This window comes from Raphanus sativus, unplaced genomic scaffold (genome assembly GCF_000801105.2).
Source record: "Raphanus sativus cultivar WK10039 unplaced genomic scaffold, ASM80110v3 Scaffold0526, whole genome shotgun sequence".
Classification (NCBI taxonomy): domain Eukaryota; kingdom Viridiplantae; phylum Streptophyta; class Magnoliopsida; order Brassicales; family Brassicaceae; genus Raphanus; species Raphanus sativus.
In genome coordinates this window covers 3,554-27,046 of record NW_026615844.1, presented here as the reverse complement: position 1 = coordinate 27,046, position 23,493 = coordinate 3,554, and the positions used below count along the sequence as shown (strand labels likewise).

The 23,493-nt window shown below is 36.6% G+C and overlaps 5 protein-coding genes across 5 annotated transcripts; 4 read left to right on the top strand and 1 right to left on the bottom strand.

The window, feature by feature from the left end:
• Nucleotides 1-224: 224 nt before the first annotated feature.
• Nucleotides 225-6,909, top strand: LOC108847444 (uncharacterized). Its single transcript, XM_018620687.2, has 18 exons — nt 225-362; nt 559-1,589; nt 1,704-1,961; nt 2,101-2,192; nt 2,702-2,911; nt 2,989-3,390; nt 3,477-3,652; nt 3,736-3,829; nt 3,948-4,004; nt 4,281-4,409; nt 4,555-4,623; nt 4,705-4,818; nt 4,905-5,066; nt 5,185-5,313; nt 5,570-5,671; nt 5,761-5,840; nt 5,932-6,072; nt 6,147-6,909. The coding sequence occupies exons 2-18, from the start codon at nt 581-583 to the stop codon at nt 6,730-6,732; spliced, it is 3,810 nt and encodes a 1,269-aa protein (XP_018476189.1). The 5' UTR covers nt 225-362; nt 559-580; the 3' UTR covers nt 6,733-6,909.
• Nucleotides 6,910-11,102: 4,193 nt separating this feature from the next.
• Nucleotides 11,103-15,239, top strand: LOC108844279 (protein DETOXIFICATION 15). Its single transcript, XM_018617504.2, has 8 exons — nt 11,103-11,548; nt 13,000-13,544; nt 13,845-13,931; nt 14,040-14,096; nt 14,216-14,454; nt 14,630-14,748; nt 14,862-14,948; nt 15,052-15,239. Exons 1-8 carry the CDS (start codon nt 11,297-11,299, stop codon nt 15,124-15,126), a joined length of 1,461 nt encoding a protein of 486 aa, XP_018473006.2. The 5' UTR covers nt 11,103-11,296; the 3' UTR covers nt 15,127-15,239.
• Nucleotides 15,217-17,190, top strand: LOC130502370 (pentatricopeptide repeat-containing protein At2g34370, mitochondrial-like). The gene has a single exon (XM_056997157.1). The coding sequence runs from the start codon at nt 15,352-15,354 to the stop codon at nt 16,789-16,791; it is 1,440 nt and encodes a 479-aa protein (XP_056853137.1). The 5' UTR covers nt 15,217-15,351; the 3' UTR covers nt 16,792-17,190.
• A 642-nt stretch (nt 17,191-17,832) lies between these two features.
• LOC108847969 (protein REDUCED WALL ACETYLATION 3) lies at nt 17,833-21,942 on the top strand. Its single transcript, XM_018621360.2, has 16 exons — nt 17,833-18,218; nt 18,544-18,635; nt 18,718-18,858; nt 18,955-19,011; nt 19,087-19,159; nt 19,339-19,497; nt 19,580-19,729; nt 19,847-20,102; nt 20,263-20,378; nt 20,462-20,548; nt 20,636-20,724; nt 20,820-20,882; nt 20,981-21,037; nt 21,125-21,221; nt 21,312-21,471; nt 21,584-21,942. The coding sequence occupies exons 1-15, from the start codon at nt 18,186-18,188 to the stop codon at nt 21,465-21,467; spliced, it is 1,626 nt and encodes a 541-aa protein (XP_018476862.2). The 5' UTR covers nt 17,833-18,185; the 3' UTR covers nt 21,468-21,471; nt 21,584-21,942.
• Nucleotides 21,943-21,970: 28 nt separating this feature from the next.
• Nucleotides 21,971-22,956, bottom strand: LOC108847970 (chlorophyll a-b binding protein 1, chloroplastic). Its single transcript, XM_056997158.1, has one exon. The coding sequence runs from the start codon at nt 22,891-22,893 to the stop codon at nt 22,093-22,095; it is 801 nt and encodes a 266-aa protein (XP_056853138.1). The 5' UTR covers nt 22,894-22,956; the 3' UTR covers nt 21,971-22,092.
• Nucleotides 22,957-23,493: the final 537 nt, after the last annotated feature.

Here is a 23,493-nt window from a genome sequence, read left to right as displayed (position 1 = left end):
ATGTTTTACAAATTATATTATAAGATTAATACGTTTTTACAAGTGTAAGAAAAAATGAGAAGAAAATGCTTATTTTTTAGATTTTATTTTAAGAAAGGAAGAGTGAAATTAGAAGTTTTTTTTAATAGCATAATTATCTTGAGTTATCGGTTTGACCGGACGAACCGCACTCCTCTTCTCGAAACCGCTTTAAAATAATAAAATCTTAAACCCTTTGATTGATTTTTTTGTGAGAGAGAGAGAAAACCCTAAAAGAAGGCTTCTCGTTTCATTGCCGCCAACATCAGTCTTCTGCAGTCTCTCATCCATCTTCAAGCCAACAAACAAGCTCCACGAAGTGTCTTCTCAGCCGCCATATTCAGGTCAGAAACTCGAACGAACACGATCCACTTCTCCTTCTGTGTCTCTCTTTACTTAGATTCAATGTAAAAGTTCGAAGCTTTATTACTCTTCTTGAACCCATTCAGCTTCAATCTCTATGCTTTCATCTTTAATTAGGTACAATCACTTGATATTTCATTGAAAGTTTTGTTTTTTTATTGTTGCCCGTCTCATCAGAAAGGAGAGACGGAACCTAGTTATGGAAGACATCGAAACCAACATGTGCCTCACACCCTCAGAAGACTTTGGCCAGTTCATGCTCTCTCGCTTATCTCAGTCAAAACGACCAGACCATAAACACCTCTGCGCTGTCATCGAGGAGCTCTCAAAGACTCTGACAGAAAGTAATCACAGTCGGACACCTGTGGCTTACTTCGCCGCCACGTGCAGCTCTCTAAACAGCCTCTTGTCTGCTGATGGTGAGCCATCTCTGGATGTCGTCCAGCCGCATGTTGTCATCCTCTCCCTCGTGTTCCCTAAAGTCTCACCCGGAGTGCTGAAGAGGAATGGCTTGGCTCTGCGTCTCGTCCTCACCGTTCTGCGTCTGAGATCAGCCACTCCTGAGTGCTTGGTCTCGGCGTTGAAGTGTTTGGTTCATCTCCTCACTACCGTTGAGTCCACGACGGGGAACGAAGTCTCTGAATCATACAGCGTTTTGCTGAATTTCGTTACTCACTCAGATGGGAAGGTGAGAAAGCTAGCGAGCTCCTGTCTCCGTGATGTCCTGGTGAAGTCCTCTGGTACAAAAGCATGGCAATCACTCAGTGGAACTATCGCAGAACTGTTCCAAAAATATTTAGACCTCGCTCATAAGTCTGAAGTGCGTCCTGCGGAAGGAGCCAAGGGGGCGCAGCAAGTGCTCTACATTCTCAGCGCTTTAAAAGAGTGCTTGGCGTTGATGTCTAAAAAGCATATTGCTACTGTGATCGATGGGTTTAAGATACTGCTCATTACGCGCGATGCGTTCATTGCGAGGCCGGTGATTGACTCTTTGAATGCGCTCTGTCTCAATCCAACCTCTGAGGTTCCGGTTGAGGCGCTGGTCGAAGTGTTGTATCAGGCTGCTGTTCTGTTCTCGGCGCCTGAAACGTCTGCTGATGCTATGACCTCTACAGCACGTTTGCTGAAAGTTGGGATGATGAGGGCTTTTTCCCTTAACAGAGATGTCTGCGTGGTTAAACTCCCTAGTGTGTTCAATGGTCTGAAAGGTATGCTGTTGTATCTGCTCCTCGTTGCTTTTTGGTTTCAGAATTACTCTGTGCTTACCTTGTCGGTGCGGTTTAGCTAACTGTTGCCATGATCTTTGTTCTTCGTTTTGGCAGATATTATTGCATCTGAACACGAGGAGGCAATCTTTGCAGCAACAGATGCATTGAAGAGTTTGATAAACTCGTGCGTCGATGAGAGTTTGATCAGAGAAAGCCTCAACGGGATCCGGAATTCAAACTTGGATGCAAGGAAGTCTAGTCCAACAATCATCGAAAAACTGTGTGCAACAGTTGAAAGCTTGCTTGATTACAAGTACCATGCAGTCTGGGACATGGCTTTTCAAGTAGTTTCGACCATGTTCGATAAATTAGGTACGTTTGGCTTTTCTCTGTCTGGTCACTTCTCTCGTTTTGAATTTTTGCTTTTCTTTCTGGTAATACCGACTCTTCTACCTCAGGGGAATTACTTGCTTAGCTGTTCATGTGCTAATCCTTCTCACTCAATTTTCAGGTGAAGATTCTTCATATTTTATGAGGAAGACCCTCGAGGACTTATCAGATATGAAAGATTTACCCGATGAAGACTTCCCTTATACGAAGCAGGTAACCGTACTATTCTAATCCTGGAACCATCTGCTGGGGGGTTCTAGATTACAGTAAAAGTAGTTGAGGTAGTGATGTCACTTTTGATCTGTTAAATTGGAACTGGCTTCATCGTTGGACCTATGTACATCTAATCAGAAATACAATTTTTTTGCTTTTTTGTTACCTATATGGCGAGTCGTGGGAGGATATAAAATGCTGCAAGTATGTCAATAGATATTGGGATGTGTTGATTTTTCAAAAGTCTCAAAATGCATTTATCTTTTGGCTACACTCTGTACGCAAACTTCTTTTTTTGTTCGGTGTTGACTTGGTGGTAGCACTTATGTTGTTGCTACAAAATTCGATATACAAATGTCGATGCAGAACTTGTAACGTGAGCGTGCTCTCATTTTAGTTAACTACGATATAAGATGCTGCAACATGTCAATGTATTAGACCTTTCGTATTGTAGTCACGTCTTCCGGACTGTTTGTTTGACTGATGCTATCTTTGTTGGCCATCCCCAGTTGCATGAGTGTGTAGGATCAGCCCTTGGTGCAATGGGACCTGAAACATTTTTAAACGTTGTGCGTTTAAATCTTGAGGCGAGTGATCTGACTGAGGTAAACGTTTGGCTCTTCCCAATCCTGAAGCAGTATACAGTGGGAGGACGGCTAAGTTTCTTCACTGAGTACATCTCTAGAATGATCGAAACTATGAGCCAGAAAGCTCAACAGGTAATTTTTTTATCTTTACACGCCGTTTGGTTTTATCTTTGTGTCTCGCTAATGATGCTGATTGTTTGTGACGACAGCTCAAGCTACAAGGTCTTACTGCAGCATCTAGGAGTGTGGACTCTCTCGTGTATTCATTATGGGCTTTGTTACCTTCATTTTGCAACTATCCTGTGGATACTGCTGAGAGTTTTCAGGATCTGGGGAGAATATTGTGTGGAGCTCTTCAATCACAGGCTGAACCCCGTGGAGTTATATGCACCAGTTTGAATATCCTAATTCAACAAAATAAGGAAGTTGTGGAGGGTAAAGAAGTGCCTGTGAATGATGCTAGTCCTGCTATGTTACGAGCTAGTGGTCGTTATAATTCAGACATTGCGGCAGCTAATTTGAAAGTTCTGCGGTCGTGTGCTCCTAAGTTATTGGATGTTTTATCAAGGATATTTCATGAATCTGGCAAAGATGATGGCGGTTCTCTTCAGGTAACTAAAGGGTTGGGTACATGAGAGAAATTATATGATCTGTTGGAACATAATATCTGTTGATAACTTTAGTTATTTTCATTCAGTCTGCGATAGGTAACTTGGCTTCCATTGCGGAGAAAAAGACTGTTTCAAAACTACTTTTCAAGACACTGCGAGAGCTTTTAGAGGCTACGAAAACTGCTATTGCGCAAGATGAAAGTTCTAATAGTGGGATGGACGTGGATAACACCGAAGACAAAAATTCTTCTGCCAACCTTAGGTACTGGTACTTCAACTTGTGTTTCTGGTTTTATTAGTTGCAACTAAGCCAAAGCTGACCCTGTAATCTGTATTTCATTTCAGGGCGAGGTTGTTTGATCTGCTAGTTTCTCTCTTACCTGGTTTGGGTGGTCAAGAAGTAGATACCATATTCAGTTCTCTGAAGCCTGCAATGCAGGTTTGTAAATTGATTTGTTGTTGTATGTGGCTGTGAATTTATCTCTCTAATACATGAAGATAAGTTCACTTAATTGAGTGGATGAGTGGTATATGCTGATGTGAATCTTAAACCGCAGGATCCCAAGAGCCAAATTCAAAAGAAAGCGTACAAAGTTCTTTCAGTTATCTTGAAGGTATTGCTTCCTTTTCGTTAAGATTTCATTTCACGCTTCAGTAACTCAAGTACATTGATTACCTAACTAACCAAATTTCATTGCTAGGATGCGGTTTATACGCTATCAATATATCATATGCTTGCTTACTTTATGTTAAATAGTAGATGACTAACAATAAGTTATGACCCCTATACATTGACCCTGTTTCTTTATAAAAACCGTTAGCTCTAGCGTTCCCTTTTTACATATATATATATAGACAAATGTCGTTGATACAAATGTTTCTGTTGCCAGAGTTCCGATGGATTTGTTTCAAAACACCTTGAGGAGCTGCTTGAACTGATGCACAATATATGCCATGTCTCTGCCAAGCGCCACAAACTTGATTGTTTGTACTTCCTGTTGGCTCATGCATCAAGGACTGTAAGAAACTAAACCTTTTCGCTTTGCGTGTATTTGTGACAAATTGTATTACTTTAGAGATGTAGGTTTTAATTTGAGAACTACATTTAAGTTTCGTTTACGGATATAGTCCTCCTGGATGCTACTGATTGTTTTCCGCTTACAGGATGATTTAAAGGCGAGAAAGGACATTGTTTCTTCATTTCTTCCCGAAGTTATACTTGCGTTAAAGGAGGTACTAAACATTTCTTGAAACTGTTTGTGTCAATCTATGATTGTGCAAAAAACATTATTCAGGTCGCTACTGTTTCTGCAGGTAAATAAAAAAACAAGAAGCAGAGCCTATGACGTTCTTGTTCAGATTGGGCATGCATATGCTGATGAGGAAAATGGTGGAGACAATGAGAAATTACATGGTTACTTCAATATGGTATGTTTAATTTAATCAAACAAGTCACTGTAACATTCTTTTTGGTCAAGGTTAATTTGTTTACCTCCGCTATAACCGTGTTATAGGTGGTTGGTTGCTTGGCTGGAGAAAAACCTCAGATGATTAGTGCTGCTGTTAAGGGAGTAGCTCGTTTGACATATGAGTTCTCCGATCTCATTACTAGTGCTTACAATTTGCTCCCTTCAACATTTCTTCTCCTCCAGAGGAAAAATAAGGAAATCACAAAAGTAAGTTACCTGTCTTCCCTTTTACAGCATGCCACCAACTTTATCTATGTCCTCCAGCAGACTGTTTTTTTTTTCTTTTTTTTTCTGAAATCTACATCCAATTTATTCTTGAAAACAGGCAAATTTAGGTTTGTTGAAGGTGTTGGTGGCTAAGTCACCCGTTGAAGGACTACATGCAAACTTAAAGAGCATGGTTGAAGGTTTACTGAAATGGCCAGAAGGAACCAAAAACCTTTTCAAAGCAAAGGTGTGTTTACTGCTTTCCAATACCTTTTTTAATATAAAATGCCCAAGATGACATGTTTGAATTTCTCATTTTTGCCGCTTTGCCTTCTTTCACACACTTATACATGTTGAGCTCCTGCCAGGAAATTAATTTTGTTGCTTAGCTGCAAGCATACATACATAAATACTAGTAGATATATATATATATATATATATATGTATTAGTATATCTATACTTTTATGGAGTCCGTTTCTAAAGAGTAGTGTTGGTAATATAGGTGAGGCTTCTATTGGAGATGCTAATCAAGAAATGTGGCACGGAGGCTGTCAAGTCTGTGATGCCTGAAGAACATATGAAACTCCTGACAAACATCCGAAAGGTTTGCTAACAATTTTTTTTAAAAGTTGTCTAGATTTTGGTATCTGGTTTATGTATGCCATCCATAAATCTTTTTTTTGGTTATCTCAGGTCAAGGAACGTAAAGAGAGAAAATATGCAGCTGCCTCTGAGATGAGTAGATCTCAGCATTCAAAAGAAACTTCATCAAAGTACCTTTTCCAACTCAGTTGACTGATAAATAATCTCATAGAAGCTTCTGAGTGGTCAAGTAATAATCCCTGTTCTTGATTTGTCTTCCAGGGCTAGCCGTTGGAACGACACCAAAATATTTTCTGATTTTGATGATGAAGACGAGGACAGCGATGGAGACTACATGGATGGGGAGACGCATGGCCGTAGCAAGGCTTCCTCTTTGTTGAAATCTAAAGCATCTGCTTTGAGGTTTGTACACATTTTGACAATAATCTTTGTGCTTCTGGATGTACATTACCTAACCTGATGGTGACGTATTACAGATCAAAGAAAAGTCAGAGGCAGTCTCATCTTGAAGTCAATGAGTCAGATGATGAGCCGCTTGACTTAATGGATCGGTACAAAACAAGATCAGCTCTTCGATCAAGTGAGCTACGCAAACGGAAAGCTGACTCGGATGAAGAAGCAGAGTTTGATGAGGAAGGACGGCTTATCATCCAGGAAGGAGGGAGAGGTAAAAGGAAGGAGATCTCTGATCCAGATTCTGATGCAAAGAGCAGCAAAGGTAGCCGTTTCTCTGCAAACACATCTAAGAAGAACCAAAAGCGGATGAAGACATCAGAGTCAGGATACGCTTACACAGGTAAAGAGTATGCAAGCAAAAAGGCAAGTGGGGATCTTAAGAGGAAAGATAAGCTTGAGCCGTATGCGTATTGGCCACTTGATCGCAAGATGATGAGCCGTAGACCAGATCAGAGGGCGGTTGCGGTCAGAGGTATGTCTAGTGTGGTTAAGCTGACGAAGAGGTTGGAAGGAAAGAGCACTGCGGAAGCACTTGCCGCCACCAAGTTCAAAAAGTTCAAGAGGAGTGGTCAGAAGAAATCAGCTGGGAAGAAGAAAAGCAAGTGAGCAAGCGGCAGTAAGCTTCTCACTACGTTTAAGATGTATTAGAAGTGGGATTGTATTTTATTTCACAGTTTTGAATGCTGAAACTTTACATGCCAATTTGTTAATTTACTAGTGTTACAGCTAGTGAAAAAATCTCATGAGTTAATACTCTCGACTTCGGTTTCAGATTGTTTGCCATATGCCCGTCACATCTTAGTAGTTCCAGTAGAAAATAACAAAAAAATAATAGTTCCAGTAGAGAATAACAAAAAAATAATCATGACAGCTGAAAATGTCACATGGTTTTGTTCTGTAACAATGACTGGTTTAAACAGCATGATAGACTGATGTCTCTGTATGGTGTTGATACTACCTTCAATGGATTTTTGGTGACACCTCTTTTTAATTGAATGTAAAATTGTATTTAAAAACCAAACAATCTTTTGTATAATAATGATTGCTTTGTTGTCTGTGAATTCTAAGAAAATGAGAATGAGTTATAGAGTTCATTCCTGCTCCGTTTTGAAGTTCCAGAACTGGTTTGTAGAGAGAACCATGGTTCCAGAGCTCCATAACTCTGGTCTTGTTTTGATGATTTTATGTAACACCTCTTAAACACTGAAGAACACCCTAATAAACAAGGTATGAGGGCTACTAATATTATATTATTCTTGGTCACAGCGGAATCCACATATAGTATGAAATTAGTACAAGTTTTAGGCCATCCACAACGCAGTATCTCATTGAGTTTCTTGGAACAAAAAGTAGAACGTAGGACCCGCAAATTTTGTGAAACAAGTGAGAAAAAGCCTGAGTACAGAAACGAATCGGTGTGTTTCTCACATTATTCACACGCGTTCGGTGTGTTTCTCACACTATTTCAAAAAAAATGATAAAAATAAAAAAATCAGAAACTCATTTTGGGTTTCTGGGTTGAGAATGCTCTTAGGTTAGATGGGTGAGCCACTTCAAATTAGATGTAGCCACCTTCAAATTTTGGCCAAAACATTTCGTTCTTATTAAAGTCTCTAACGTGTTATTATCCCGCTCATGCTTTTAGACTTTAGGCAAGTTATATACTGATTGATTTTCAGAAATTCATTTATTTCATATTTTATGTTATTATTTCAGAATACATTATTAAAGTGAATTAAGGTTGTTGACAAAAAAAAGTGAATTAAGGTTTCATGAATAAATATATGATTACTAGGTGTTTTCCTGCACCATGTGCAGTAAAAAAATTTAAAATATTTTTAATAGATAAATATAAATTATATTTATTTTTAAATAATATTTTAAATTTTCTTTTTATTTTTTAATATTCTAATATAAATTTGATTTAAATAAACATTAAATTAAGATAAAAATAATATTATTTATTTTAAATTATATTTAAGAATGTGCATGTATATATTTAAAATTATAATCTTAGGTAGATTTTTATTTCTATTTATTTTAATTAAGTATATTCAATAAATATGTAAAAATTTCATAATTGTCAAAGTTTGAAATTAAACAATATTTATAAAAATTGTAGATATATATAAGAAATTAATGATTTTACGATTTAATTTGATTTTACAATTTATTTTTTATAATTTTCTGAAAAATGTATACATTTTTGAAAATTTTATAATTAAATGATATTTCGAAATTTGAAATGCCATAGTTTAATATATTTATTTTAATGATGATTTATGAGTTATTACTATATTCTAAAAAATCTAAAAATGTAAATCGACAATAAATGTAATATATGAATTATTATCATATTTTAAAATTTTTACCAAAATATAAATTAACATTAAATATAATTGTCCATGTCATATTAATCTATAAGACATGTCATCAATTTTAATAGTCATGTCATATTATTTTTGTGAGAATGATTGTAGAGAGGACATGTGGCAAAATCACTTCACAAATATAGTCTATGGGATATTTTAAATTTTCTTTTTCTTTTTAATATTCTAATATAAATTTGATTTAAATAAACATTAAAATTAAGATAAAAATATTATTGTTTATTTTAAATTATATTTAAGAATGTGCATTATATATTTAAAATTATAATCTTAGGTATATTTTTATTTCTATTTATTTTAATTAAGTATATTAAATAAATATGTAAAAATTTCATAATTGTCAAAGTTTAAAATTAAACAATATTTATAAAAATTGTAGATATATATAAGAAATTAATGATTTACGATTTAATTTTTATAATTTTCTGAAAAACGTATACATTTTTGAAACTTTTATAATTAAATGATATTTCGAAATTTGAAATGCCATAGTTTAATATATTTATTTTAATGATGATTTATGAGTTATTACTATATTCTAAAAAATCTAAAAATGTAAATTGACAATAAATGTAATATATGAATTATTACCATTTTTAAAAATTTTACCAAAAATATAAATTAACATTAAATATAATTGTCCATGTCATATTGATCTGTAAGACATGTCATCAATTTTAATAGCCATATCATATTATTTTTGTGAGAATGATTGTAGAGAGGATATGTGGCAAAATCACTCTTAAATATAGTCTAGGGGATATGATTGACAAAAGTGTTAAATAATATATGATTATATATATCAGGGGCGGATCAATTTCAATCCACACACTGCTCAGCTCATTATTCGGTTTCTTTTTTCTTTTGTTGGCAACCTCACCAGTCAACTGTTACCAAGAAGTCTATACCCTATCCCTATGTTTTGATACAAATTAGTTATATGGTAACTGTTTCTTTGTTCTTTTCACGCATGTGAAATGTGTAACACATTAGACTCAAACGAGCTAGTGAAATAAATATTTCATTGATTGGGAATATGAAATAATGAAATGGGAATGCTGAATAAGGGGAATAATTGAATACATTGACCGGAGGCGTTCTTCCAGTCTTAGCCGACAAAAGCAAACACTTGTCACCAACTTTTTATATATGCACATCACATGCACTTGCTATAGTGGAAAAGCGCCAGCCAGCGAGCTTGACCAATGAACATATTCATTATGTTTTTGAAGTATTTGTATCATGCCAAAATCTAAGATTGCTATGTATCTCTTTTATATTATCGATGAGAACGATATGTTATATGAGTCCTTGACTGATTTAACTAGAACTTGATGTTGTAGAAAACACTCATTTACCGAAGTAATGTCAGCCAATACCCTAATCCGTACATGTTTTCTACTGTGTTTCGTACGTTGGCAAAAATACATGTACATGCAATATGAAAACATGCGTGCATATATACATATTGGCATGTTGCTTCCAATAATTAAATCATCAATATAGAATGAATAATTTTACTTTAGTATTATCAATAATTGCTTTTCCAAAAAAAAGTTTTAGAAGCATGGTCGTCTTTTTACACAATTTTTTGCAGATGAAGCCTGGACTTCAACGTCACTTTATGTGACTATTCTCCAGCTGCTCGAATTTGTTGTGAAGGCTCCTCCGACGCATCGTCCAGCTTCGATCGAAGACCTATCTCTTTTATGTTATTTATCTGTTGTATTTTCTGCTTATGGCCAAAGATGATGGATAATTCCTTCTTTCTACTGTATGGAAGACGTTTGAGCTTTAATGAAGTGTTAAAAAAAAAGGGTCTAAACTTAAAATTTAAATTAATTACTTCTAAATTTAGGATCTATGAATTTTAAAAGACTAGTTAGAGATATATGATTTTTTCTTGGGTTCACCAACCAATAGTATTCTCTTATTCTATATTTGGTATCTTTTTAAAAATGAAACAAAATAATTGCAAATTATATTATATTTAAAAAATAAAAAGATAAAATAAATAAAAATAACAGTAGTTGTCAAAAAGAATTTAAAAAAATATATTTGTTTTTAATATTTAGTGTTTAGTGTTTATGATTTATATTTTGGAATTTATCCAAAGATTTCATGTTTCTTCAAGAGTTTAGGATTTATTTAAGAGTTTAGAGTTTACACAATACTTTAGGATTTATGATAATATTTTCGGGTTTATTTTTTTGTTGACAACATTAAAATTATTTTTTAAATTATTTTTTTCATACTATTTTTATTTATTTTTAAGTTTTGTTTTGAAATATAATATAATTTTACAAGTTATTTTGTTTCCTTTTTAAAAATACACTAGATCTAAAGTGACAAATTTATATTGGTTGGTGAATCTACAGGTTCATCCCCGGGGTGAACCCAAAAATAACTCGACATATATTAACTCATAAACTATATTCATTACTTTAGAAAATATATTGTTGATATGTTTTGTAAGGTTAGAAATAATTTGAAACTGCAGTGTTAAAAAGATTCCACCAAGGCGCCGATACACATTGAGATAGGCTCATCTCCCTATAAACTTCTGTGCAGGTTCCACTGTACAAGAGACACGTAGGTCAAATATAGTTGTCTATATAAACCTCAAGAGAATGTAAGAAAAAGAAACACTAAGCCATACACACCAGTAGAGATACCAAAGAAATTAAACAAAAAACCTAAAAGTTAAGACAGGGATCAGAGAAACTGGTACGTTTGTTTTCTCTTTAGCTAGACTCTACATTCTCAGCAACATAACAATAATGCAGTCGGAGAGAGACGAGGTGTTTTCATGGCCTCTCATCAGAGAAAACGAGAAGAATGGTAGTAGTAGTGGAATAAAGGTGGAAGTGAAGAAACAGCTATGGCTTGCGGGTCCCCTCATCGCAGTGAGTCTTCTTCAGTTTTGTCTGCAAGTAATCTCAGTCATGTTCGTCGGACATCTTGGCTCTCTTCCTCTCTCAGCCGCCTCCGTTGCCACATCCTTCGCCTCCGTCACCGGATTTAGCTTCCTGGTGAGTTTTATGTTTTCTTTTTGAAACCTATCTTAAGCTACAGCCATATCTAATTTATTCAAAATCCTGTCACAACAAACTTTTTCATAATACACCGAATATTCCTGTAGTCCACATGCATTTAGTGATTATATTTAGCAATGTCTAAGAATACGATAGTTGTTAATGGTTTTTTTTGAGCAACAATATAGTTGTTAATGATAATCCCTCCATTTCATATTAATGTATATTTTACTAATTTATTAATTAACAAAATCAAACACATTAATATATTAATGGAAGAGAGAATATAAAATATAATAATTTTAATGTGTAAACAACACATTGTAAAGCGGATAAAGTATTTAAATAAATAAGTTTAAAATAGTTAGATGAATCAGACCGCTTAAGTTGGCTAACGTTATCAAGTTCCAGACCAAGTCTGTTCACCCGTGATCACCCGTGATCTTGATCTGATCACCAAAAACCTTAACCATATCTAGCTCCAGACCCCAAACCGATCACACGTGTTCGTGATTGTTAACAAAACAATACTAATATATATCGAAATGTAATTTGAAAGCAGGGCCATCTAATAGCACATGCAAGTAGTGCGGTCGAACATGGTCCAAATATAAAAGTAAAAAATTTAAGAATTTTTCAACAGTATATACATAAATTATAGTCTGAAACTTTAAAATTTAGTTATAATATTGACTAATTTAGAGTTTATAATTTATAAAAAACGTTAGACATATATAAATAGAAATATTAATTGTAAAAGTATTTCATTATATTTCAAATATGTTAATATTTTTTGAACAAATCTAAAAAAAATTGAGACGACCCTGTTTGAAATTCCTTTTCTCAAAATAAAATATATATCGAAATGAGAACCAAAATACAGTGATAATTAATATTTTCTCCATCTCTAAATAAATGTCAATTTGACATTTTTATGGAGATTAGAAAATTTATATAATTGACTAGTATATTTTTATTTAATGTGATTAATTAAATTAAAATAATTTAAATAAAAATCTATTGAACATTTTTTTTGGTCAGAAAAATCTATTGAACATTTATTTTGAAATAAAATAAAATAAAAAACTTAAAGTAACACGTATTATAAAACAATAACATATGGAGTATAAGATCCAGCTAAGATGTAGTTGTCAAGCCACCTTGTCTGAAATTTTTGACAACGACATCATGTCTGAAATTACAAGTTGCGTATGCATATTTGATTCTTTGATGCGACTATTCAGTAACTGCAAGGACAAAAACATTATCATTTTCATATAATTGAATTGAATTGCTTACTTTATTGTTGCTACCCCACATCTAACAGTGAAAGTGAATGACGTCAATATTCCATATTCAAATCTGAATTAATGATAGTGACAATTGTGTTTACGCTTACTTGTAAAGCAAGAAATCAAATCATAAGAAAACTATTCACCTTTGAACAGATGGGAACAGCAAGTGCGTTGGACACAGTTTGTGGCCAGTCATATGGAGCAAAGATGTACGGAATGCTAGGCATACAGATGCAAAGAGCAATGTTTGTTCTTACACTCTACTCTGTTCCTCTCTCCATCATATGGGCCAACACAGAGCATTTCCTTGTCTTCTTCGGCTTAGACAAATCCATTGCATACCTCTCTGGCTCCTACGCCAAGTTCATGATCCCCAGTATCTTCGCCTATGGCCTTCTTCAATGTATCAATAGGTTTTTGCAGGCGCAGAACAATGTGTTTCCTGTGGTTTTATGTTCTGGAGTCACCACTTGTCTTCATGTGATCCTCTGTTGGTTCTTGGTGTTGAAATCTGGTTTAGGGTTTAGAGGAGCTGCTGTGGCCAATTCGATCTCGTATTGGCTTAATGTTATTCTCTTGGCATGTTATGTCAAGTTTTCGCCTTCTTGCTCACTGACCTGGACTGGTTTCTCTAAGGAGGCTCTACGCGATATCATACCTTTTATGAAGCTAGCTATTCCCTCTGCACTTATGGTCTGGTAAGTCTAAAAAGAAAATGCTTAAGCTAATTATTTATCGGAGGTGACGTGAGAAACAAGGTTTGTAGAAAACAGATTTATTAAGATCCATGTGATAAACCTAGTGAGATTTGATAAAGTTTTCCTTCTCTTAATATGAAATTTTCAAATGAATTCAAAATAAATTTTAAAAAGCACAAAAGGAATAATACTAGAATTTCATATGGATTTACAAATCCATGAAAGTATACAAACCAATAACTCATGCTTAATTAGGATCCATTGAAAGCATATTTATTTGAGGTTATGTTGTTTGAGCAGCTTAGAGATGTGGTCCTTTGAACTTTTGGTTCTCTCATCAGGACTTCTTCCAAACCCAGTTTTAGAAACTTCTGTCCTATCAATATGGTAATGATCAATGTTTGTTTTGAAATGTAATCTCTTCTTCCTATAAAATTCAGAACAACTTAAGTTATTCATGGTTATGATTGAATTACTGATAATCCTTTTTTGCAGCCTTAATACGTCAGGAACAATCTGGATGATCCCCTTTGGCCTCGGTGGAGCCACAAGGTCAGTAAACCTTATGTATAGTATAACCAATAATGGAAGGACTCTTTCATTATTTTGTTGCATCGAGATTCAACAAAACCATAACTTTATTATCATTAATTGTTCTTTGTAATCCGCAGCACAAGGGTGTCAAATGAGTTAGGAGCGGGGAATGCACAAGTGGCTAAGCGTGCGGTTCGTGTGGTCTTGAGCATTGCAATCTTAGAGAGTATACTAGTTGGTTCGGTTATGATTCTGATAAGGAAGATATGGGGATTTGCATACAGTAGTGACCCGAAAGTAGTCACATATGTAGCCTCGATGATGCCCATTCTCGCCATTGGCCACTTACTAGACAGCATCCAAAGTGTTCTTTCAGGTTATTTTCTTCTCCACTCACAACTTTTTTGTAGAAGTGATTTTGTTTGCAAGTAAAGGCAAACACCACCCCCACAACAACAATCATCATTAGAGTTTTGGAATTTGGTTTAGACCGGTTAATAATTATCTTTTTTCATGTTTTTTCTTTGTTTATTGTACTTTTGATAAAAAAGGGGTTGCTAGAGGATGTGGATGGCAGAAGATAGGAGCTTTTGTGAATCTTGGATCATATTATCTTGTGGGAGTCCCCTTGGGTTTGTTACTTGGTTTTTACTTTAACTTCGGTGGTCGGGTAAATTCAATAAACCAACTCAAATTCATTCTCAGCTATCTCACCTCGATTTTTTTTTATATCCAACCATTACAAAGTTTAACCATGTATTAAAAAAAATGTAAATACTAAAGGGGCTTTGGCTGGGAATCATATGTGCACTCACCATTCAAGGTGTATCTCTTTCCATCATCACCTTTTTCACAAATTGGGATGAAGAGGTACAAAAGCTGTATTAATTATTTTTAATTTTATATTTTACACAGTTTTTTTTTGCGTAAATACGTCAGTATGCTTAATAATTTTTGGTTTATTTAACCATAGGTCAAGAAAGCCACAAGTAGAGCTGAAGGTGGCAAGGATTTTGCAGCCGACAATGAGTCAATTATTGTGTTCTAAGAGCTAAAAATGAAGTAGTATGCAATAATTGAGAAATATAAGTTGAATCATTATCATATTTTGTAACAAAAATGATAAAAAAATAAAAAATAAAATAAAAAGTGTGTTATCTTTCTGTTTGCTTTTGATCTGATAATATATTACTTGCTTTTACAAAGTTAGCTGAATTTGCAAACGCCGTCGATTTGTTGTTAGGGTTTGAGAATCATTGCAATAAGCATAATAATGATGAGAATAACGTGCAGCCGAATCCTCAGATTTTCAAAACCCTATTTTAGGTGTGGGACGCAGATCTCAAGCCGTTGCTTCAGTTCTCGAGGCCAGTCTCATGATCTCACCACAAAGATCATCACTTCGTCTCTTAGAGACGTCTCCACACGGCCCACATGGCAACATACTCAAAGCTTTGTTCAATGTAGAAGAAGAGTTTCATCCCATGCTCAGAAGGCTAGTAATGATCATCAATCTGTAACGCTTGAGACTTTGGATGCTCTGTGTAAAGAAGGAAGAGTGCTAGAAGCAGTGGAAGCTGTCAAGATCTTGAAAGATAAAGGCTACGTTGTGGACTTGCCTAGGCTTCTAGGGTTAGCCAAACTATGCGGTGAAACAGCGGTTTTGGAAGAAGCTAGGGTCGTTCATGACTTCATCACTGTTTCGCTTTCTACTCCTTTAAGTGTTGCATCTCACAACACGATACTCAAAATGTATTGTGATTGCGACTCCACTGAAGACGCGTTAAACATGTTCAACGAGATGTCTGAGAGAAACTCAGAGACTTGGTGCGTTACGATGAGATACTTAGCGAAGAACGGAGACGGTGAGCTCGCGATTGACATGTTCACACGTTTCAAAGAGGAAGGGAACAAACCCGACAAGGAGATATTCAAAGCGGTCTTCTTTGTGTGTGCTTCACTAGGGGACAGTAACGAAGGGTTGTTACATTTTGAATCTATGTATAAAGACTATGGGATCATACCCTCCATGGAAGATTACGTGAGCTTAACGGAGATGTTAGCAGCATGTGGTCATTTAGATGAGGCATTGGAGTTCGTTGAGACGATGAAGGTGGAACCAAGCGTTGAAGTGTGGGAGACACTGATGAATCTCTGTTGGGTTCATGGGGATATAGAGATGGGAGATAGGTTAGCCGAGTTAGTGAAGAAACTCGATGCCACGAGGATGAACAACAATGAAGGTCTTGTAGCGGAGAAAGCATCAGACTCCAGGAAGGAAGTGATGAGAGAATTGAAAAAGAGACTATATCCTGAAAAGATTGGTGGGCGTACGCTTGAGTTCAAAGCAGGAGACACTTCAAAACTAGAGTGTAGTGAAACAGTTCCTCTACTGAGGAGTTTGAAAGTGCATATGTTAGAGATGGGTTTTGTCCCCGCGATTAGGTTGGTTATTACTATGAAAGGAGCTGAAGACGAGGATAAAGAGGAACAACTTCTTCTTAGAAGCGACAAGCTAGCCTTTGCTCACGCCTTCCTTAACACAAAGCCTCGTGGTCGTGTATCTGTTATGCAAAATATGCGTATCTGTCCTGATGGACATGAGACATGTAAGATGTTGACGTTGATCACAGGGAGAGAACTGGTGTCACGAGATTCGAAACGATTCCATAATTACAGAAACGGAGTCTGTTCATGCAAAGATCACTGGTGAGTTCTCTTTGGTTTCTTCAAACCCCATGGTGATTTTTTTTTTAACTCAGCTTGTTAAAGATTTTCCTTCTTCATTTTATATTATATGTTTTTAAGAAAAGTTGTAGAATAGGACTGAATGTTCCTTTCCCTGATCACATTTTTTGGTTTATTATATCGGTTAGAAATAAGTTAAATGTCAATATTTCAATTCACAAAATCAGAAAATGATATTTATGTAGCAAAGTTATTACGTACATCTGATTGTGATGTGCTAACGTGCCATGAGAACAATTTGGTTATTACTAATGGCTTTGTGAGACAAGGATGTTCACTTTAGCTAGGTTCAAGTACATTTTTGGTTATTAACTAAGACTGGTCAAGTGCTTGCTTGCTACTTCAAGGCAACCTTGTCCAGAGACTTTTATGAAGATTGTTCCGCTTGTCATGGGCTATATATATATATATGTCTCTGAAGTCCAAACCTCGATCAACTCGAAGCTCAAAGGCTTTGTCGAAAAGGACATTCTCTGTTGCTTGAATCCGAACTTTCCTTTATAAGAAAAAGGGTCGATCATATGGAACTGGAGGAGAACTTTGTTCGTCTTAGCATGAGTTTGTTTGTTATGGAATTGCTTTTCGCCTTGGTTTTATTCATTCCAAGAATAGGTCTGACTGAGTACACACAGCAAAGAGAATAGAAGAAAAGCTTTTATCAATCATATCTTGCTGTACGGACTATAAATCATATGTTGCTGTAACGGTGTAAAAACATACGAGACTAAAAGCATAATAATAAAAACAAAAGTGATTATTGGTATTTTACCAAAAAAAAAGTGATTATTGGTACTATATATCAAATTGAATGCGTTTTCAAAACGTGATTTCTGCTAAATTTCTATTCATAAAATTTTTTTAAAAATTATTAGTCTACAAAAAAAAGACAGCTTTTAATCCAATCCACACATGTTAGACTTTTAGTGGTAACTTTTTCTCGCTCCATTATTTATCGATAATAATGATAATAATCATATGTTTGTTAGCGTGTTGTTATCTTTAACGTAATCTCCACTTTCTGAAATTTTAGTAATGGAAAAAAAAACCAGCGAACAAAGCCATCGCCAAACCAACAACAACCGTTCGGGTGAGAGGGGAGCTTGACGAGAACGACGTCGCACCCGCTATTTTCTCCATTCTCTAAGCAACAATTATCTTCTTCTTCTTCTCCTCCTTACTTCGCACTCTGCATCTTCTGCTGCATTCCTAGTGTTCCGGATCCTGAGTTCATCCTCCTACAGATCGAACTCGATACCTTAGATCCAACGGCAGAGTGACAATCTCTCCCCCATCGTTTTTTTTCTTCTGTTTCCAGTGTTCCTTATCAATCTCCGAAGATCCATTCGCCGATCCACTACAATGGCGGATTCTGAGCCAATCACGCCTGGCCAGGTAAAAAGCTCATAGTGTTCTTCTTCTTCTTAATCACATTACGTTTTCGAACTTCTCCAATCGATCTGGAACGAATAGTTTTGCAGTTGGATTTGATTCCTAACTATAATCGTTAGGGTGTGGGAGTTGATTGAATCCACCAACTCTGATCAGTTTCGCATTCTAGTTGGATTCTTCTAGGCAATATACTTGTTTCAGTTTCGAAGATTTAGCTTCAGTTTTTTGAATTTCGAAATGATGCGAAGCTAGAGATTTGGTTTGTGGATGACGTAGTAAACTGTAATCTCTCTCTGTTAATATCTTCTTCGTTTTTCTTGAAATGCAGGTTTCGTTTCTGCTAGGAGTCATCCCTGTATTCATAGCATGGATGTACTCTGAGTTTCTGGAGTACAAGAGGTCTTCATTGCACTCTAAAGTGTACGTATTATTTTGTTTATTTATATAAGTTTCTCTCGTGTTATGTATCTAACTTGGTAGATTAATCTATATATAATTGCAGTCATTCAGATAGTAATTTGGTTGAACTGGGTGAGGTGAAAGGCAAGGAAGAGGAAGTAGCTGTTTTACTTGAAGGAGTTGGTCTTCCTAGATCAGTCTCTTCACGCTTCTATAACTCTCCTATCAAGACCAACTTGATTAGGTAGCTAATAGCGGTTTCCTCCTTTCCTTTTTCTAGTCTCTTAGACTCTGAGTGAAAATCGTTTTTTAAATACCATTTGCGTTGTTCTACTTGTAGGTTTCTGACGATGGAAGACTCTTTCTTGATTGATAATCGAGCAACGTTGAGAGCCATGTAAGTTACTTAATTATCAGATTGGATTCTTGCTGATCATCATCATGACTGTCTTTATTACTTACTTCCTCTCAGGGCTGAGTTCGGGGGGATTCTTTTCTACTTTTATATTTGCGATCGAACAAACTTGCTTGGAGAGTCCACAAAGGTTAGCCCCCTCAAAACTTCTTTGAAGAATTTCTCTTTCAAAGATCTTCTGAAAACAATTCATGTTGTGTAATATATAGTCTCTAACATTGTATCTTTAGATTGTTCCGAGATAGAAAACTGACATCTGAGTCTGAAAATAGTTTTGCAACTGATGACACTTTACTTTTTATTTTGTAGAATTACAACAGAGACCTTTTCATCTTTCTCTACTGTCTTCTCATCATAGTGTCAGCCTTTGCATCCTTGAAGAAACACAATGACAGATCACCAATAACGGGGAAATCCATCCTCTTTCTTAATCGTCACCAGACTGAAGAGTGGAAGGGATGGATGCAGGTAATTGATCTACTCTTTCCCTTGTAAATTTTCATTACCTTTTCTGTCTTCATGCAAATTCACTGTTTTTGTGTCTTTGCAGGTTTTATTTCTCATGTATCATTACTTTGCTGCGGCTGAGATATACAATGCAATCAGGGTCTTCATCGCTGCTTACGTCTGGATGACTGGTTTTGGGAACTTCTCTTATTACTATATCAGAAAGGATTTCTCCCTTGCACGATTCACTCAGGTTAAATCGACAGTTTCAGTATCTATAGCTGATTAGTTTATCATCATATATGCTTCTATAAAGCATATGTTTCTTTCAAAAATACAAGATGCTCATGAGATCTTTTACTTCGTCCAGATGATGTGGCGTCTTAACTTATTTGTGGCTTTTAGCTGCATTATTCTCAATAATGATTATATGCTATACTACATCTGTCCGATGCACACTCTGTTTACTCTTATGGTGTATGGAGCTCTTGGTATCTTCAGTCGGTATAATGAAATACCATCAGTCATGGCTGTGAAAATTGCTTCATGCTTTCTCGTGGTCATCCTGATGTGGGAGATTCCTGGAGTTTTTGAGATTTTCTGGAGTCCTCTTACATTCTTACTGGGTCAGTATCGGACTCTTTCTCATATCTTGTAGTGATTATGGCATGGTTAACTACATATCTGTCTCGTGCTAAATCATTTTTCACTGCCACTTGGTCATCAGAATCTGTTGTGTTTATTTATGTTGCCTAACATTTGGTTTCTGTCCGTAAACAACTGCAGGATACACTGATCCAGCTAAACCCGATCTACCGCTTCTACATGAATGGCACTTCAGATCAGGACTTGACCGCTACATATGGATCGTCGGAATGATATATGCCTATTTCCATCCCACTGTAACTCCTGAACCTATGGTGCTCGCAGTATTTCATATCTTCTACACCCACTACTGAAATCTTTTTCGACATTTTGATCTCAGGTAGAGAGATGGATGGAGAAATTGGAGGAGTGTGATGCCAAGAGAAAGCTGTCGATCAAGACAAGCATAATTGCAATTTCCTCATTCGTGAGTTTGGCCTCTCTCTGGCTTAAGAAGCTTACTGTATTTGATAATGTTCTAATGGCCAAGTTGTTTTCTGTATATATAATTCAGGTTGGATACCTCTGGTACGAATACATCTACAAGCTTGACAAGGTTACATACAACAAATATCATCCCTACACGTCGTGGATTCCAATAACGTTAGTATCAAAACCCTTCTGTCACATAAAGTCGAATCTTGAGACATTATTCCTTTTTCTGGATTCTGACTTAACCTTTGATTGTACTGTTTCAGTGTCTACATCTGTCTGCGAAATTCCACACAACAGCTGCGAAATTTCTCTCTGACACTGTTTGCGTATGTTTCTTAATCTTAGTCCATTTCAACAAAGCTTGGTGTTATTCTGAAATATGAAAACATCTCTAATAAGACACAATTGTCATGATCTATCCTAGGTGGCTCGGCAAGATTACACTAGAGACTTATATTTCTCAGTTTCACATCTGGTTAAGGTCAGCAAGAAACTTTTAATTTCTCCCAAATAAGTAGGCAAGAAACCATTTGTCTCAAGGATTTACAGAAAGTTGCATGTGATGCAGATCGAATGTGCCTAATGGACAGCCCAAGTGGCTGCTATCCATCATTCCGGAATACCCAATGCTCAACTTCATGCTCACCACGGCCATCTATGTCTTGGTAACTTGTTAGAATCTACAAAAAAGCCCCTTATCCACTCTACTTTATAGTAACTGTAAATTTTGTTCTTGTACCCACAATTTTCTTCAGGTGTCTCATCGGCTTTTCGAACTTACCAATACGTTAAAGTCTGTTTTCATACCCACAAAAGATGACAAGAGACTGCTCCACAATGTCCTCGCTGGAGCTACCATTTCATTCTGTTTATACTTAACCGCTCTCATTCTTCTCCAGATCCCACACTAATCATGTAAGTACTTTTACTACCCCTGGTCCATTGCAGCCATTGTTGATATTGGAATACTTGCTTAGGAAGAGATACAACTCCTGATTAACACACTAGAACCATATTTCATTCACAGGAGGGACTGTAAACATGAAACTCGCAGAGTTTTCTTTGTCAAATTTGCTAAATAGTTACAACACACAATCTCATATTGGACAATAAAGATTTTTTTCAAAGATCAGTAGTTTATGAAGCTTGCCAAATGAAGGCACCTTTGCGCCAATTAGAACCATTGAAGTTTCAGAAAATGGCTAAGAGTGAAGCATCTTGTGGCATTTGGACGGCATCATCATCTTAGGACTAGTATTGTTCGTTTTCTTTCCTTTCTGTTGTAATTTTGCCTTGCAGTTTCTTATCATATAGCTTCATTTGTCTTTTTGTCAAAATACAGAACATATGTGTTTGAGAAATGAGAAATGATAATTCAGTTCAATTTGAGTCATAAGATAAAACGCCAACACAGTTGAGAAAAATAGGTTCGGTTTCTGATAAAATCATACAAAGATAAGACAGGAAGTTTCACACATATACAAACAAACTCTTTCTCTGCTGCTCACTCGCATGATAATTAACCTTTAAACTCGCTCACTTTCCGGGGACGAAGTTGGTGGCAAAGGCCCATGCGTTGTTGTTGACTGGATCAGCCAAATGGTCGGCAAGATTCTCCAACGGTCCCTTTCCGGTGACGATGGCCTGAACGAAGAATCCAAACATAGAGAACATAGCCAACCTCCCGTTCTTGATCTCCTTCACCTTCAACTCCGCGAAAGCTTCTGGGTCGGTAGCAAGACCCAAAGGGTCAAAGCTGCCTCCTGGGTAAAGCAAGTCCTCTGCTTCTCCCAATGGTCCCTCTCCAGCGACTCTGTAACCTTCAACAGCTCCCATGAGGATCACCTGAGTAGCCCAAATGGCTAAGATGCTCTGTGCATGGACCAAGCTCGGGTTTCCCAAGTAGTCGAGCCCTCCTTCGCTGAAGATCTGTGAACCAGCCTTGAACCAAACAGCTTCTCCGAACTTCACTCCGTTCCTAGCCAAAAGCTCAGGGAAAACGCAGCCTAGGGCTCCGAGCATGGCCCATCTGCAGTGGATGACTTCTAGCTCACGGTTCCTTGCGAAGGTCTCGGGGTCGGCAGATAGACCGGCGGTGTCCCATCCGTAGTCACCAGGGAACTCTCCTGTTAGGTAGCTTGGGGGCTCTCCGGAGAATGGACCCAAGTACTTAACCCTGTCGGATCCGTACCATGGGCTGCCAGATGGACCGGTGGGTTTGACGGTTTTACGCATGGTGACACGGCCGGTTCCAAAGACTTCTGAGGCTCCCGGTGAGAGCTTCACGGCCTTTCCGGCAAAGGCAGGGGAGGACAGAGCCATGGTTGAGGCAGCCATTAGAACTTTTCTTCTTGTTTTTAAGTTTTTGTGTTTTTTTGTGACTGGTGAGAGTGATTGAAAATGTTTGGGGAGTACAGATCGGTTTTATAGAAATCTTAAGAGTAAGGTTTGTGTTGATAAAAAAAAAAGAGTAAGGTTTGTTATCTGTGAAGTATCTGTATCTCTTTCCTAATTGGCTTATGAGATCTTGGATTTGTCTGTTTTCTGTCCTACGTGTCAATCTATAGTCCACCAGCTTTTGCTAGATTCTTTAGCTGCGATGAAAGACACTTGTGGTAAGTAAAACAATTTTGACATTTCGTCCAGCCAATGTCAGCTCAGCAAGACAAGACAAGACAATAAAAGTCTTAACCCCAAAAATTATCAACAACCAATAGAAATCAAGACACTGATATCCCGAGATAAAGCAAAATATTATCTTCAGTTATACCATTGGCTTTCGAGTTCTCTGTCCTCTCTTTTACAGAGAGAAAGCTCTCTCTATTGTCCTTGTTCTCAATCTTATATCTCTTTCACAAGGAATAGAGAGAAAGAGAGAACAGAAGAAAGAGTTTGATTTTTTGCGCCGGTTTAGTCCCGGCTCCCTGACTCCGACGA